This window comes from Diadema setosum, chromosome 7, assembly GCF_964275005.1.
Source record: "Diadema setosum chromosome 7, eeDiaSeto1, whole genome shotgun sequence".
Lineage (NCBI taxonomy): Eukaryota > Metazoa > Echinodermata > Echinoidea > Diadematoida > Diadematidae > Diadema > Diadema setosum.
The window spans coordinates 7067459-7086545 of record NC_092691.1 but is presented as its reverse complement, the minus strand read 5'-3'; the positions used below and the strand labels follow the sequence as shown (position 1 = coordinate 7086545).

General features: G+C 39.8%; 1 protein-coding gene across 2 annotated transcripts in view; it reads left to right on the top strand.

The window, feature by feature from the left end:
• LOC140230334 (repulsive guidance molecule A-like) overlaps positions 1–19087 on the top strand; it is a 139846-nt gene that overhangs the window by 62857 nt on the left and 57902 nt on the right. Inside the window, exon 1 of one of the 2 annotated variants that reach the window (XM_072310487.1) lies at positions 8763–9184. The exons of the other annotated variant lie outside the window; for it this stretch is intronic. Within the exon in view, the coding sequence (XP_072166588.1) occupies positions 9171–9184 (14 nt within the window). The 5' untranslated portion in view covers positions 8763–9170. Of the gene's footprint in view, positions 1–8762; positions 9185–19087 lie in introns of those variants that run through there. 2 annotated transcript variants of the gene reach the window in all.

The following is a 19087-nucleotide window of genomic DNA, read 5'->3' as shown; positions in this document are numbered from 1 at the left end:
ATGAGGTACCCCACCCACCCATTCCACAGTGATTACTATGATATCTTGAGAGATTATGCCGACTGGCACACTTCATCCATAATTAAAAGTGTAGTGCACATCATAGCCGGACATTATTCATTCATTCAATTGTGTTTTATTTCCATCCATCAAAAGGTAATAGAAATACAAAGTATACATTTGATAAATCATAGTGTTAACACTTTGAATGAAATACAGTTTATAAACTTTAATACATGGCCAATTACACGGCCATACTCTGCCAAATAGCGTCTGTGCAATAATATTGCTATGTTACAATATTTTTATATGCATTCTAAAACAAGTATTGTTGATAGTACAGGTGTATATGCTTGTATTGTCAGCATCATAATATCAGTGATTAAATGTACAATGGTATATAGATGAATTTAATATAAAATATTTTATTGGTATATTCGTGTTGCTGTTGTTTTCATTCCACTGTTCCACGCCCTACAAGCTTGGCCTTTTAGTGGAACACTCTTTTCCATCGTTATGATTAACTTCTTTCTTCTTTTTTTTTACCATGACAAAGTGTGCATTATTCCATTTTTTTTTTGTTATGATATCATTCGTGCATATATTTTATATTGTGTTCAAAGAACTATCCTTTCCAGTTGGATGATATAGTCAAATTTACACATGTACCGCTTTGAATCATGTTTTTAATGGAAATAATCTGAATACAAAATAAATGAACGAATGAATAATATATGTAATATACAATGATACAAACAATGTATATTTTGCGTTGGTGAAAAAGTAAGTAGCGATGGAAAAGGGTGATCCGCTGAAAAGCATTTCAAAGACCAGCAGTTAAGCCTGAAATTAAAGGTCTGGGGATTGTGCATTCCAGTTAGGCCTACCTGTTGTTTATCTCAATGACGTTTTTGTGGATGTGCATTTCATAACATCGATATCACTGCGTACTGGTTATCGTTAGGCCTACATAGTAAACAACAAATCACAATATCAAACTGTTTAAGAGTGAAAAAAAAAATAAGGTATAGGAGCATATCTGCTTTTGACTCTCCTTTGCAACTCGTCAGAATTCAGCTCACATGTTTGAATCAACGTTTTCATTGTGAGAGGTAACTGTAGTAGTCAGTGCTTCGTTGTATCCTAAACAAACGCAGATTTAGAAAGAATCTGATGACAAAACACTGTTTGATGCAATATGATAACTGACTACTCTACATTAAAAAACAAACAAACGAACAAAAAGAAACCAAAAATATTCTGACCAATAGACTTGAAGCTAAACCTATGCGATAAGAGGTTAATCAAAAAGATTGTCATTTCTCCCGTTCCAGTGAAAGGGGGGTGGAGTTTGGGTAGAGATTTCACACACGGATGTCATTTGTAATTTACAGAATGCTCTAAAAGGTATAAGCTATAAAACAATATAACAATTGAAGAGGTCGAGCGATGACGCCAGCATTCGAAGATGATGAGATCAGATATGAGTGGAAATACTTGCCTTTCGTTTTACCAAACAAACATCTGACAAGCTTTGAAGGGATGATAGTATTGGTTGAGATGAGAGTTTAGCTTTTGACTTTTTGCGAGATACTTAGAAACCACCTGCGAAACATTAAAAAGCATACCATATTAACATTCTAAGAGGAATTCAAAGTTTACTTGATGAAAATCGGTTTTGAAATGACCGAGATATCCAAGAACATAACTATTAGAACAAAGTGGACCCACCTTTTAATAGGATCGCTTTGTTTTAGATAATTCATCAAATAAACATTGAATTTGTCTTTGAATCATGTACTCTTTGATGTTTTATATAAGATTTCTCATCATCTCGCAGAAAAGTCGGAAACCTGAAGATCCATCTCAACCAAAACTATACCATCAAACTCATTGGTATACGCCATCTATTGAGCAAATGAGGTTTTGTAAATAAGAATGCTTCCTTTAGAGGGATCGTATAGTTTTGGTTGAGCCTTAACTTCAGGTTTTTATCATTTTTTTTTTTTTTTTTTTTTTGGTGAGATAGTGAGAAATCTCTCATGAAATAAGAAAGAACATGTAATTCCAAGAGGGATTCAATGTTTATTTGATGAAAATTGGTTTTGAAATGGCCGAGATACCCAAAACAGAGCGATCCTAATAAAGTGTGGGACCCACATTTTATTACGATCGTTTTGTTTTACTTTGTTTTTGGATGTTTCAGCTATTCCAAACCCGATTTTTATCAAATAAACTTTGAATTCCTCATAAAATGGTATGCTCTGTACTATTTCATAAGTGTTTTCTTGGTATCTCGCAAAAAAGTTAAAAGACCAATTCTCATCTCCACCAATACTGTACCATCCCTTTAAGCTTTTAAGAGTCCTATAGAGGGAGGAAAAAAGCGAGAGAGAGAGGGAGAGAGAGAGAGAGGGAAAAAGATGTCGATCAGATTTTTCTTGTATTCACAGGTCCTGGCCTTTTTCTTCCTCACATTTTTACTTTCCTTTCTGTGGAAAAAAAAAAAAAAAGGTTGTTTTTACAGGCTAGTCGCGTGGGGTGAGGCTTGCATGTTACGTCTTTACTGCTCCGTTCAGCTTCCTTTATTCGTCCCGCTGTCACACAATTTTCTTGGCTTTTCCATTTTCTCCACGCTACATAGCAGGTTTATCAAATTACCGTCTTGCCATTCAACGCGACTGTCTCGCCGTTCATACGCGAAAAGTGATTGATCCAAACTCTAGCTTGTATAAGAGTACCTCACAAAATTTGTCTTTTTTTCAATCTTTTCATTGCATAGCTGCGTGCGTAGTTCAAACAACGGCGGAAAACACTTCGTTACTTAGGTTGAACGGACAACTTGAGTGATAAAATCATGTTCGTGAATATCTCGTAGTCCTACAAAATGGTGCATCTATCCATAAACAACGGTGTCTTCGTGCGTTGCCACTTGTTCTTCTATCTTCTTGCTCTGGTGCATCAACGGTGCATTTATAGTTTTTAGTCTTACCATGGAGCTGCGGCTCCGTGGTCTTACTATAATCTACACCCCCTCATCCCAGGGTTCCAAACTTCCACCAATCCGATCCCCACGGACCAGGTGTCATACAAGAACGAGGATACTTGCAAAAGAAGACTCTTTAGTCTGATTTTTACTCAATAGTTAACTTTATCATGACCTAAATCAGATACTCTGTGGCATTGGACTGGGATACTCCTTATTCTCACCCCTTACACTCTTACTATGAGTGTCCATTATGTCACCACATCCCCTCCGTCTGGCTCCGCATTAATGTTCATACAGTAGGTCAGAGATCATATCAAGTTCTGGTATTAACTTTAGGATGTGAACGATGAATCCGTGGAGCGAACCCTTCTCCGTGTATCGATCACGAGTTGACCGCTTTTTTTTCAGCTTTGTTCTACTTCGAGAACTTTTTAATAGGTCGTGAGAATGCTTAGGCAGTCCCCGAAGCCCCCGGCGGGAAGAATGGCTCATGAGAGCCAAGATTTTTTCCCCCTTGTTCCTGCTCCAGTCCAGATCTTAACGCTTGTTGTTATGGTTTATTTTCTGTCAGTTTTTTGAAAGTTAAACACCATTCACATAACGTAAATTATTTTTGTGTGTTTTTTCAGTGTGCAAAACAATCTCTGTAGCCTCCTTTTCGCAACACTGCCCTATACAAAGGTATATAATTTCCGAAATAAGCCTATATATACGTACAGTCAAGAGAGCAATGAATATGGGGAAACTCAAGGGTAAAGTGTGCAAACATTTTTGTCAATATGTTGGTAAAATAGTTAATGGTATACTTTCACAACAATCGACTTTCTATTGACTTGATAAGAATTACTGATCGAGATCAGGCGGAGATGGTCTTGGTACTTTCATTTTCTTTTTAATCGATATATTCATCTGGGATTTGCTGAATGATATTTTAAAAAAGCCAAGTATGAAAAAAAGCGATGAACACCAAATGTAAGACAGAAATGCTCGATTCCGAGTGACTGAGAGTCAAGTTATACAACTTTTTTTTTTAATATAACGGTCACTGTATTCATGACTCGGTCACTGTATTCCTGACGGTCACTGTATTCATGACTAGATGAGCAATCGTGTAGTCAGGTTGATACAGGCATAAATCACAACTTGTTGACTAACACGGGTCATTTCACGGCGTTATTCGTGCAGGATACAAAAAGTCGGGTTGAATACAAGTTATGGTTTTACTATGTTAGCATTGAATTATTATGTACACCGATGTATGGAAGCTGGTAATGGTTTTTACATATGACTGAGTGTCGAGAAATGTATCTGAATTCTCCAGAACGCTTCATGACGATTTAGGCATCAACACCTTTTATTCTCGATCTAGTTCTCCTTTTCGCTTTTTTGCTGCACATGCTGCCCCAAGACGGTGCGCCATGCACCTGAAGCTCTTGGCTGCGATGTGCGGAGACCCCGAGTACAGAGTAGAATTGGAGGGAGAAAGGGAAGAAAGTAACCCGAATCCCATTGATCAAGTCATTAGCGATTTATTTGCGTCACGTGACGAGGTGTCAACTATAGTCCTTCTGCAATTGCTGGCTAACTCCAGGTCCCACAGGCTCTGTTTAACCTCCTTCTGCGGTGGACGAGGCCGCGTTCACACATGCAGACTCTCGAGAAGTTTTCAATATAATACCAGCAGTTTCTGTATCTCCTTTACTGCTTGTTCACCAGTCGTTTTCAGTTCCTCTGACTAAAGTGCCATAGTTTTCACTGGTGGCAGGTGTGAAAAAATTGCAAACTTAATACTGGTATATACCTTGAAGAATAGTCTCAGCTTGGACAGTCTGTAGCGATAAGTCAGAGCGAATATTCACTTTTCATCATAATAACCAAGTCTTTAGCTGATGAAATATTTTATGACAAAGTTCAATATAGATATTGATATGAGAAAGAGAGAGGGGAAAATCTTATGTATACCAGGGCTAGTTTGACAGACAATTTTTCCTCTCTTAAAAGATGTGATTATGTATCTTTTTCACCATATGATATAGGATAAATTGTATTACTTGCTAAACAGTCACTTTTTGTACAGTATTTGCAATTTTTAACTGCGATGCTTGTGATTATGTATGAACACGGACTCGTATTATAAATAATCAGCTAATTGAGCAAAAGGGATGGGGTTGTTGATTGTATCTTCCCTTTTAGTTTCCAGACCCTATGTTTTTGTGCTTGTCATCACGAACGCGACAAGCTCCGCAGTAAACACCAAAATATAACGCCAAGAATGAGCTATCTGAACAGACCGTAGGTAATCGGCGTGGTGGCGCCTCGGTGTTGGTAAGCGGACTACGCCGACGCACGTGCGAACGCATGCATGGTGCGACTTTTAATACGGCTCCGAGCGTACTCTGAGCGCACTCGCGGCGCACACGCGAGATTCGAATTTTGACGGCTGATTCACACCCGAAGATTTTTCGCTTTTGTCCAGAATGTGGTCTGAATCATATATCGTCGCCATGACAATTTGTAAGTCGAATTGACCAGACAAATTTCTTTTTCATAGATAAATCGTATGAGTGAACGTGGTTGTATGATTTTAGCCATCTATTCACTGCTGCATGAGGAGTAATGTGTGCACGCCTATATGCACATCTGCTTGTTTTTCTCCTTTTTTTTGGGGGGGGGGGCGGAGCTATCACGAATGTTGAATATCAGCATTGTTGTAGAGCGATAGACACTTTAATTGAATCTGCGCTGATTAGTTGACAAGTAGTATTCATATATAGAATATCCTTGAGTATGTGTGCGTTGCAGTTCGGTTTGACAAAAATAACATTGGCGCATACAGATAATTATACTTCGCTAAAGAGATGTTGTAAGGCAAGGTCGGATACAGGAATTATTGCTGTTAAAAACAGCCCTGCAGTCATTGTCTCTATGCAGACACAACGAATCAAACACGATGTCTCTCTCCGATCCAATAACCTAGGAGTGGACCGGGGTAGACAGTCCATGTACAAACATCAGCGTTCTATTCAACTTGTACAGCTCTTTTCTTATTGTCGACACAGAATTCCGAAGTGAGTGGAGTTTCGAGTGAGTTAAGTGCTCCTTTCCCGCACCCAATGTAAAATCGTGTAAATTGACTTAACCCGATATACGCACGCATTGACTGCTGGGACCCCGAAGACTGACTGATTTGACTAGCAAATTGGGCTTGAAAGAAGTCAACGACCAGCCGGACAACCCACGTGGCGGCCGATAGTCACCGATTAATCCCATGTCTATTGAGCGCACGTCTTGCGTAGCTGTAGACATCTTCACGACAACCTTTTCCGAAAGGGTGTGTTACATCGAAGACGTCTTCACTCGTTATTTAGAAAAGGGGGATTTATAAGAGATAAATGTGGAAAACAGGAAATTTGCTGTAAATACAGTGTGACAGTGAGGCACTGTAGCTATACATGTACAGTGTTGTCCCTTTATGTTACGGGTCGTCACAATGTAGAATCGACGTAGGTGCATGTCATGTAGTTTCAGAATACGTTATCCTTTTTTTTTCATTGTTATATCCAATGATGTTACTGTTCGTTTAGCTCTTTTCCATAGTCAAAGTTACAAGTTGCAATCGCCAGGTCACAGATATAAGGGACAATTTTGTTAAACCGAAGGTGCTAAGGTGGGACTCGAATTCGTACAGAGTGAAAAAAAAATGACCTATAAATCATTGTCGAGACTGTGTAAGACTGATCACGGAGTTTTCTTTCCTTGTGACATCACTTGAATGCAATAGATTCTAAAAAATTCTGAGTTTTCACTATGCAAAGAGTGACAACCCAAGTAAGCACTTCATTCAAAGAAATTCACCCATTGAAGGAATGTGATTATTTTATTACAAACTATTCATTACTCTCCTTTGTTGTTTTGTTGAGGTATACATAGGTCCGGCATTGCACCTGTTACAACTTTAAACAAAGAGTATACAACTACTGTTTTTATTTCATTCCATGAATCTGTTCGTCAAACTTTTGCCAACGATTTCCCCCGGACTAGCCCCCACTTCAATAAATTTGATTGCCGCAGAGGTACAAAATATATCCGCTTAACACAAGAGACACCACACACACACACACACACACACACACACACACACAAACCAATTCAGAACACATTGAATCATCGAATACTGCTACCACTTTCCATCATGACGGAATATGAAAGGATTCAGAACAAAAGCGTTTAACGAAAGAGTTGTCACAAATAGAACTTTCAGCAGTAATCCACAATATGTGCTACACAGTGTTGTTGTTATGTGATTTATACAGTAATGTTTGAGATAAATAATATTGATGTCAAATATGATATAATGCATTCGCATCAATATAATTTAAACTCCATGCAGTTTTTGTATTTGTGCAAGCGTTCCCATGGCAACCTTTTGCCCGAACAATCATCACAACTAAATCTGCCAGTCTTGATGCTGCTCTGGAGTTAAAAATGATACGATCTTGTGATATACTTGGCTACTCTCAACAAAACCAAAATTAGTAAAGTCCACGACTTCAAGTGCAGTTTTTCGTTTTGTACGACAATGTCTAATTATTGCAATTAGATTGGAAAGCATGCAGGGTGTTTCATCACCTTATAATAAAATGTAAATTTATTTGTGTAAATGTTCTTTTCCTCACCTTTTTTTTTATATTTTCAAGAAACCAGATGCTGTTTAAGGACGACATTAGCTAGGGAGGTAGAAATCTCTTTCTACCTCCCTGTATTATAAACGTTGGTTTTGCCCTGCGCTGTATCATCATATCACTTTTAACATATTTGTTTGACAGTCAAAATTACTGGGGTAAAAACGGCGTGATATTAATGCAGTGAATGAATTTGGGAAGCTGTGCTCACAAAAGTTTCGTCAGGGAACTCTAAACCAACGCTATCATGTACTGCTGTTCCGAGACAACACACTTTGACTTTTCTTACATGTAACGCCATGTATCGCTGTCAGACATGTATATTTATTGTGACAAACACTCAGTGATCGAAGAGACGATCCCATAAAAAAAAAAGAGAGGAGAAGAAAAGCGAGAAAGACAGATGGAAGAGGGAACAGTACACAAAGCTTTTTTATATCTATTCGACAGTACAATCACGCAGTGAATAATGAAAGGCATTTTAACCTGTGAGGCCGTCATGCGATTTGTCAAATATTATTCGCATTATTTGCCGATGAATGCGCGCGAGTTGAGCTCGTCAGTTGACGAATAGCCGGGTGTGAAGCTGAGGCACCGCCTCTAAGCGCCTTTCGTCCTTACGAGGGGAAAAAAAAAAGATGCAGAGAATGGTCATGCGCCGACTGTAACTCGGACATCCCCGTCTCTGCAATGGAGTGCGCCATGTGTACTCAGCACGACGTGTGCAGGTCGTAGACGGAAAAGGTGTTTGGACATTGTAATAGGGAAGAAAGATCGCTTGAATAACGGGGATAGTAAAAAGGCGACCGCTGCCGTCTCGCAGCCTGCTGAAGGCTGCACATGGGTTCTAGGGTACACCAAAGTCCACCGCTCACACCGAACGTGTTTGCAGCATACACACTCCTGCCCATGCAAACAGCATACACACACATATCGGAATACAGATGTACACACACACACACACACACGCATAGACATTCAGCTCGCGCCGCACCGTGACCCTTATTTATCAGGGTGGCCGTAATCTTCGCTCCCCCCGTCGAAGGTGTTGAATTTGTGCCATCTCTTATCGCCGCATTATCACCTTGCTATCTCGAGGAGACCGGACCAGCCGGAGACGGGCTCTGACCCGACGCCGACCGACTGATTTATCGAAGTGTCTCTCGACTGCTCGACCGAAAATACACCCGTTGGATTCCTACGTGATTACATATCATCACCTGCAACTTTGGGGGTTTCTTGTTAGGAGGTGAGATACGACGCTTCATCCTCATGAGGTGTTGCCTCTGATTTGGAGGAGGTTTTTGGTTCCTTCGCTTTCTGACTGTTCGTCTGCCGTCGTCCTTGACTGCAGCTGCAGTCACCATCTCGTTCTCCAGCTCGATCACCATAAAGGAATAGGATTCTTAATTCAAGCTGAGGTGAAGACCGACCGGGCATCATCGCCTCTCTCCACACCATAGACCTCATCATTCACCGTTTCAACGGCAGAACAAAACATGGGGTCACAGAGGTAAAGACACATTGCCTCGTTTCGGTGCTTTTGACGAAAAAAACAAATCGTCAAGCATCTTAATGAAAATAACATTTTTTTTTTCGGAGCCAAAGTGATCATACACAATTATGTCCATTGAACTGAAGTTGATGAGAACTTAAATCTATATCTTAGATATTTTTCTTGCTGATAATTGAAAATGTAACTCTCTTTTGTTTTAGTGGCTCGGTCACATTTCTGTTTTGATGTTCGTTAATGTCATGCTATGGTGTGAAAAGAAAGGTGAAAACGTGTTCATTGCTGTGTGTGATGTTGTCTGCGTAGAGGCAAACGTCAAGCCTGGAGTCGCTGTGGACATTTTTTCTAGCTTGCTTTGGTATCGTGCGGAGGCAGAATCCAGCCTTCATCCTCGAGGGCTTACGGCAATACCAGGCTATGAAAACAAGCCAGGTTTACGGGCCTGTTTGTCGAAAGCTCCCGCGTCGTATTGCAGGGGCGCGGAACTGAAGGAGGGAGAGCTAGCCAAGCCAAGCGGTCCGCCTTCCCCGCGAAAAACGAACCCCCAGCACTCACGGGGTGGGAAACGGCGGAGAATTGGGTCTTTTGTCGTACGCCGCAATTCAGCCCCCTTGCCAAAACAGCCGTTAGCAAACACACAGAACCTGTGTTGGTATAGCCGACAAAAATGCACTCCACAACAATTCCGTCTGTATTTTCTCAGCTTGTAAACGAACTTTATGTGTGCCACCAACATAGCTTATAGGTGGTAACTTCTGCCACTGTTCATACATTCTGAGTACTTGAATATCGAGTGAGCTAGGGTGAAGAAGCATTGTTGTGAACATTAGGAACATTGCCCCTACCCTAGTTTCTATCTCACTCGTTGGATTCTTGTCGGTCCGCGTTAATGACACACATAATTATTTAGATGAAAACATACTACGAAATTGTAAGAGTTTCTATCATTGTAATCGTGAGTGCCAGTGTTTGACAATCTAATGAAACTGTCAGCTGTATAGCTTGCTTTTTGTTATTTCGTGATTTCATGATGATAAATTTATGTTGTAGCATAAGAGAAACAGCTATATATGTATGGCAGAAATTATCTTTCATGTGGAATATCTGTAAGATTCCATCTTCTGTGGAAATTGAAAGAAAATCATTTACATGCAATGCTCCTGCTATTCGCTCAAAACGTCCCAAAAAGTGCACTCACACGATCGCTCAAGCTGAAATAAATACCATAAACTGCCGACTAATTCGATAACAGCACGGTTCAGTGAAAGGCACGCACGTTTTGTTAATGCCACCACCAAATCATTATTATAATATAGCCTTCTGAAGAGAAATGATAGGGATGTATATAACCAACTTATTTTGGAGCTGGGGAGAAATCGAATCCCCGCACCTTAGCGGAGCGTATCACACACTTAACCAGAGCGTTTAATCAGATTCCATTCTCCAAGCGCAGACCAACGACGAGAAATAACCACATTTTCAAATTTCGAGTAAATTGACGGGCAGTGCGGGACGAAAGTGCCGTGTTTAATGTGCTTAAAATTTCAATATCGCCCACTCTCCAGAGGTAGGAGTCATAAATCCCTTCGGGGTTCCACTATAATATCAGAGTGTTGGAGCGAACTTCACTTTTTCTTTTCTTCCGTTCTGCATCCCGGAATGGAAGCGATCGGTGCGTAATCCTCTAAAACTTTAATGGGATTGTCTGTCTCTCTCATATACTGCAGGAAGTGGTATCACGAAAAAAAAGTGTAGGCTGAAGCTATCTGGATGACGTGTGAATTAAAAAAAAAAAAGATGGAAAGGAGACACAGTATATGGTTATATCTTTTTCGCGGGTTGAAGAAGATCCCATAATTGGACTCCGTGCAAAGAATACATCTCTTGATACGATTCTCAGGTGTCTGTTTGCTTTGAAATCACGGTCGCTTCACGATCGAATGAACAAAAACACCGGTTCACTTGATAGCGGTTACGAGGGTCGATCTGCTGTAAACGCTCAGGTTGAGTTACAAACGTGTAGTTACTGTTCATGCCTCGACTCTGTCAATTCGAATCCGTTGTGAAGTATAAAACGATCAAACTTGTATAACTATATATACATCGTTTGCCTGCGTTGGGACCATTATAGAGTAAATGTCCACTGACTTTCTACTATCTATACGTCAGTATAATCATGGGCATTGCAGATTGTCAATGTCAAGTAATATCGAGGAAAACACTCAACCATAATACCTTTTAAAACTGTCATTGCGTGGCACTATTGACAACAGACAATGTGTCTGTACCTGAATGAATGTTAGAAGCTTGCTGACTTATCAGAACGAGTCAAACGGAGTGAAAATTTGGTGATTTTAGTTCGTTCAGGTAATTTCTAAATTAGCATTAGCATAGAACAGCAACGTGACAAAGCAAAGCTTTCATATTGTCGATTGCACTGAAGACGTTTCACATTCTGAAACAGAACTGTTTTGTTATCTTATTCTAAAGGATGATTCGGTGGGTTTTTTTTCCTCCTGTTCCAATGGAGAGACAAATTCGAATCGGCAGTTGCCGTAGCAACAAGACCAGCATGGGTCTTGTGAGATTGAGATTCCTCGACATGAGATTTCATCGTTCACTCAGTTGAACGAGAAGGAAAATAACACAGTCATGGCATTTTAGTAGCATGATATGGATTGTCCACGTGAACAATACAAAACAACCTAAAGCAGAAGCTAAAGTGCTTCCAAACTAAACTTTAATTTTTTTTTTCACGATTAGGAACGATAAACCCCAAAGAGTTATCGTGTATAATGTGACGGTAATTATTATGTTACGAAGGGTCGGTGGAGTTTAGACGAAGAAGTTTGAAATAAGAGCATGAGACTGACGTTATATCGACAATAATGGTAAAGCAGTGATCGACGAACAACGTTGATTTCACCATTGTAGAAGGGATATTCGAAAATGTCAAGCTTTGCTTTTCAACTTGTGTCCGTTTATTTACCAAGTATATATAATTCATGTATCTAGCTCTGAGTCTACTTTCGTTTTCGTTTTACAAGTCAGTTGTTTTCCCCCATCCTGGCCCACCATTTTTTGCGGCATAGAAAATCAGGGATGAGCCAGGGGAGTGCACACTGTATAGGCACACTGTTTAAGACGACATATCGTCTGCTGATGTAGTGCACACATTGCACGCTCAGTGTTGAGGTTGGGACTCTTGTGTCATGCTCGACACATGTTGGGCCCTGCGGCTCCAGCGCGACCTGCCCCCGTGCAGTCTTTCATCAGGCGCCAATTCCGGCTCGCTGCACCAACATCCACCTTACCGACTGAGAGCGAAGGACGCAGTGACCGTGAGGGAGAGAGAGGGAGACAGGCAGGTTAGCATGATGCAGGGAATATCGAGAGCAAGACAGCCATCCCAAAGCGCGCCTTTCTTTGAATTTTGCCAAACTGGTTAGTCTTCTTCACAGGCACCTTCTTCTAATAAAATTAGAATTCTAAATTTTACTTAAAAATAGTAGAAATGCCATGTTTAACGAGATATGAAACTCGTCAGACTGACGAGTTAGGTGATACGCTTGGGGTTATCAGATGTCGGTCATCTGTGATCGACAAAGAAAAGAATGTGATATAGGCACCTTGAAGTTATAATTGAGTTTGCATGCAAAACCGTTTCCCTAACCTCTCGGCCACGGGACATCCACGGAATTGGTAAGGCAAAAAAGAAATGTATAGATATTACAGGGAGAAAAGTCAATGCCCACTCAACCAACGTGGCCGCGTGAACATGTATTGCATTGCTAGACGGAAATGCGGCCTTGTAACTACTGATGTCGCTATGCCATTTCTGGCAACTTGGGAAAAATACGTGCCGTAAACATAAAACCTATAATCGGCTGGTTTTGATACCTTGCCTTTAATCACAATTTTCAGTGTGATGACGTCATCAAAGTACAAAACAATGATGTGGTCTTGAAAGACAATTGTTCAAAGTACAACACCTTCGTCGTCGTCATTACATATTATGATCAGTTTGACAAAGTCAGCCTGCAAAATTTTGCAGCAGTCGAAGCAATATGGTCTCCAACACAAAAAAGAGGGATATGGTGTGTGTGTGTGTCTGTGTGTGTGTGTATAGGTGCGTTTATATACGAATGTGATTTCTACATGGACGGTATATGTAATACAAAATTGAAGAAAAAAAAGTAAAATAGCTAAGTATTTTGTTTCGTGATCTTGTGGGGTTCGAACCCGCACGTGTGCAACCTCACGTCTCGGAGACGTCGCCTTTAACCACTCGGCCATACGTCTCGACGAGAAAAAAAAGAGGAACGTAAACTTATGTATGTGAAAGATGAATCAGGAATCGTTTTGTCCACATTCCATTCTCATTTTCAGTTTTAAACTGCAAAATTGTCAAACTAATAAGGAGATTTCAAAGAATAACATGCATGATTACTGCAGCTTATTGTCTCAGTTACCACACACTTAAGTTACAGAGGAAATGGAGCAAAATCATCTGAGATAAAGGTGCTTAAACGTTGTCAAGTTAATGCACATAAAAAAAAAATCACCTCCCATAGAGATAACACGTCTGATTTTGAGTCTTTACCTTTAATAACAATTTGAAGTATGATGGTAAGTCTTCTTGAACCAAGAGTGTGGAACGCAAGTTTCTCCGTGAAAGATGAATCATGACGATCACCCGTGACCGACACATCTTCAAAGGGATCAGTTATTAGAAGTGGAAGCCCTCGTGCCAAGCATATTGTCTCAGCAATTCCAAAGCAATGATATCCTTACATTTATGCATACCATAATTTCCCTCTGAAATCAATGGTAGGTATATTCATGTACAATTGCTTGCCTTGTCCATAAACTTTGCTTTACAAACTTTCAGTGAAACGTGTCATAACATAATTCTGTAACTCCATTAGCAGGGATTGACTTCATAAAGAAAGATATATCAAATTGAACGCTTAGCGCGTATAACTAAGGGGGATTTTAGCCTGATGCTCTGTTCTTCACTGCTCAGATACCAACAACACTCATTACCTACGGCTACGTATAGAGAAACAGCCATGACGAAAATAAGTTATTCCTTTTCTTTGGCAGATAGACACACAACCCCTTTAAACCACACTATAATTGACATGGAGGGACATGAAAAAGTTCATTACTACTACTGAACAGTGATGCCTTCTACTCATGCGGCACAAGATACCTCTATAGCAACATAAAACCTGTCTACAACTCCGTTATTGCGTCAAACAATAACATCCTGGAATTTCAAAGAGATGAGCGAGACGCCATACACCTGGCCTAGAGTTAATTCATTCAGTTGCCATTCCTGCTCCAGTTGAGTTATGCAAATTATTTTCCGACCTGTCTTGTGACAATATAACAGGAACAAACGTAGAGAAAAGGAAAGGGAAAAGGAAAGGTGGCAAGCGGGGCACTGTACCAAGGGCAATTTAAACAATACGTATGATAAATGAAGCAAATCCAACCTAGAGCCTCCGACAAAAAAAAAAAAGAGGAACTTGAGCGACTGTGTGTCGTGGGGTAGTATAATTGATAAGATAATACGATAAATGACATCGATCGGAATAAAGCTGAACTGCCAAAAGAAACACAAAGAAAGAGAGAGAAGAAAATGATAGCGTCCTGCGGGTCTCGAACATCTCGTCCTAAGGTAGTGCATAATGACCATGCAGCGCGCTAAGTGACTATAAAGCCACACGGCTGTACCGAAGATTGGATGTGAAATTTATCTTTAATCTTTATATATATATATATATATATATATATATATATTTATCTTAAATATTTATACCATATACAACATGAAAAAGTTCATTACTACTACTAAACAGTGATGCTTTCCATTTATGTGGCACAAGATACCTCTATAACAACATATAACCTGTCTACAACTTCGTTATTGGGTCAAACAATAACCTGGAATTTCAAAGAGATGAGCGAGACGCCATACACCTGGACTAAAGTTAATCAATTCAGCTCTCATTCCTGCAAGTTATTTAAACATACATGTTCCTACCTATCCTGTTACAGTATAACAATAACCAATGAAGAGAAAAGGAAAGAGCAAACGAAAGGTGGCAAGCGGGACACTGTAACAAGGGGCAATTTACAACATTAAGTGTGACAAAATTAATGAAGCAAACCCAATCTCCAAACTCCAATACAAAACAAGGGAAATAGAGCAGCCGTGTTCACGGGTTACGTACACTTGATAAAGTAATACGATAAATGACATCGGAGTAAAGCTCAACTGCCGAAAAAAAAAGAGAAAAAAAAGAAAGAACGGATAAAAGTCCTGCGGGAGTCGAACCTCTCGCCTTCCGGTATGGCGTTATGAACAACCAGCGCGCTAACCGATTATGCCACATGGCTGTCCTGAAGATCGAGTGCGAAACTTAAATCTAAATACTATCGTGACAGTGTTGACTTGTGATGGCGCTATTCAACTTCCCACAAGTGGCAGCGTGGATTCGATCAATATACAGTTGCAAAGAAAAATTGGGAATCGTTCCGTACAGATTGCATTCTCATTTTCAGTTTTAAATTGCAAAATTGTCAACCTGATGAGGAGATTTGAAAACATGAAATGCATGATTACTAAAGCTTGTTGTCTCAGCTACAACATATTTATATTTCAGTGGAAATGGAGTAAAATCAGATGAGGTAAAGGTGCTTAAACGTTGTCAAGTCAATGCATGGTTTTAAAAAAAATCACCTCCCATAGACATAACACGTAAACTTGTCTGATTTTGAGTCTTTACCTTTAATCACAATTTCTAGTATGATGACGTCATCATATTTCAAAACCATCACATGGCCTTGAAAGGCAAATGTTCAAAGTGCAACATATCTGAATTTGGGGTAATATTGAGCTTAAACAACAGAGATACGAGCAAATGAATGTCAGAAACAGTACCTCAAAAAAATCAATTCCACTTTTTTGATTTAAAATGACGATATGATGACGTCATCGCGTATTCCTGGCAATACTGATACTTGGAATGTTACTTACAATTCATATACTTTTGTAATATGCAATAGAAATATAGGGTCAACGGACGATTTAAAGAGCTATGGCGAAATAAACAAAGACATGTTTTTTCACTATATTTGCAGAAAGACGCGCACGCGGAATTTCAACTTTGACGCCAGTGCATTCCTTTGTTATAGGTCGTAATCGATCGGAAATCAATGGATATTATTACTCAAAGTATCAGGAATCCAAATCAGTCAAAAAAATTGCATTTTCATGTTGCTTACGGGCTCTGCGCGCGAAATTGCGCGGACGGACGCGCACGCGAGAAAATGTTTGAAACGCTTAAAATTGTCTGAAACTTCGAGATTTCCCATTGGGAAGTCGTTTTGAGCCTTTTAAAATTTTGACGCGCGCTTACGCGCGCATAATGATGACCTGTGTAACTAGCGTTAAAAAGTAAGATAGAGCGTGACCTGAACTTCATGTCCACCGAAAATGATACAGAAATGATATCTAGTTATGAAGTTATGATCGATCATGTGACAAGGTCCGAAAATCACAAAATGGCGCCTAGATGACGTCATAGATATGTTACTGTCATGAAAACCTTATTGTGGCTAGATTTTGTCATGAGACATGTTGACTGAAAATGTCATGTTATTTCGTAATGTCATTCTTGAGATATTGACGACACAAAATTGTCCAGAAAGAAAGAAGAATAAAAAAAAATAAAGAGAGATTTTGACAATCACAATAGGTGATACGCTGATAGCGTATCACCTAATTATGCTAGTTTTATGTTTAATACTTGACAATTATCACCATGCCCCAGAACTTGATACCATAATATGCAGATTGAGACAAATCTTGTTGTATAACCGTACGAGATGTTACAATGATTATTATTTGCGCCATAACTTGTTGGTAACTTCGGAATACGTGTGTTGAATATGACAAATTCATTCACTTCATTTTCTGTCTTAACATCCCCTGAAATGTAGCTCTGCATTAATAAAACTAGGGGCGTACATCCATTTTATTTTTTGTACTGTGTATGTGCAGTGATGACGTGTATGATGGAGTAGCTTCATCCATCGACGAACTCCCAGATGTCATAAGAGCGGTACCTCCGAGCATCCGTGTAAACGACACCGTCATAAACAAACCACGTGCTGAAGTGATACCATACTATATCACTACAAAGACTGATGGTTGAATCCGCGAGGTGGGGGGGAGTAAAAAAAAAATAGCATTAGTGCCAAATCTGTCACGGTTTTCACCCTAACAGATAAAGTGACTATAATATTATTTTCTCTTTCACTAAATTTGTCTTGGCTGTAGTACATTAGGTCAAACAATTCTTAACAGACAGAACCCTTGTGTTTTTCATCACAATATTTCGAAAGATAGAAAAGGGGAAACTAATCCGCGAGATCGCCCCAATTCTCGCAACTGAAAGTTTACGAATTTGACTAGAAAGCAGTTGATTAGAAAGCAGTGCATATTTTGCAAGTTTTTTTGGCACAGCTTTGTTTTTCTCCCGCGTTTGAAGTCTCGTGTCTAGGGGAACCTGGGCGTTGCTTTATCAGCTTACATCCCCGAACGCACCGCTATCCCCTCCAATTAGGAGGGATAGCGGATGAAAAGTACAACCTGGTAAGTTTGAGTAGATTTGACAGCACGCAACAAACATGGACATGTATCGTTACGTGATGTGAAAAAAAAGCAACAAGAAGAAGGTTGGCACGTATTGAAAAAGAAGAAAACAGCAGAAACAAAATTAGGCAATTCTAACCTGTCAACAAGACGGGAGAGTCTTTTGATTTCCTGCTTATCTATCAAGGACGGGCGAATCGAAAAAGAATGTTTTAATTACATCTGAGCTCGTGGCGCCGTCAGGAGTAGGCCAGTATTTGTTCGTGGAGAATTCGCCCGCTTGGTTTTTGGTTTTTGGTATACATTGTACTTCTATCTGGAGTCAGATCACTGATAAGCTAATTTCTCTCCCGTTTTAACTGAAGGAGAGAGACCAGTGCCTTATGTGGACTACTCCTTGCCCACAGCTGGTTAGAGACGACACGTTTCAACTCGTTCAAAGATGTACATACCAAGGATGTACTTCTCTTGTTATGTGCCCTTGGGGTTTATTTGGAGGAATAAAGGCCTCATTTGTTTTTTGTTTTTTTGTTTTTTGTTTTTTGTGGGTTTTTTTTTTGGGGGGGGGGTGTGGGGGGGGAGTCCGTTCAGATTTTTAGACAAGTGTCTTGATTTAACTCAAGAGGTTAATTATGCATCTCTGACGACTGAAATATGACTTGTGATTTACAAAGTCATTTCTTTAACCACTGTATGGAGTTTGGACCGAGATTTTGAAAAAAAAAAGAAATAAGAAGAAGCTACCACTTCCAAAGCAAAACCGGAAACGGATTGGAAGACACATAGTCAAAGCCTCGGTGGGTTATCTCGGTGTATTGCTCGTTATATACATTTCATACCACGATAATTATGGGAAAATATTTCCTGTGCGGATGGCGTTCCATAGTATACACGCACATACTCGAGTACTCCTGCTTCAATTCGATCTTTTGATTTCTGTTGGTGTTTGGGATAAACTTAAAGAAGAACATTCAACACAAAACATAACGTAATGTGGTCACGTGGGTCATGAAGTTGATGCAGTACTGAACACTGTCATTTTGTTTGTATAAGCTCAGGATGGTAATCCTTTCCACGTCCGGAACATAGTGCGGTTTGCTAACAACATCGTAGCCTATGACGCTTTATCGAATCCAGAGAACCATGACATGCGTCTATCCGGCAAAGGAGGATTTTCATGTTTGTACACTGCCTTTACCGCTCTAGCAAAATGATAAATGACATGATTTCAAATT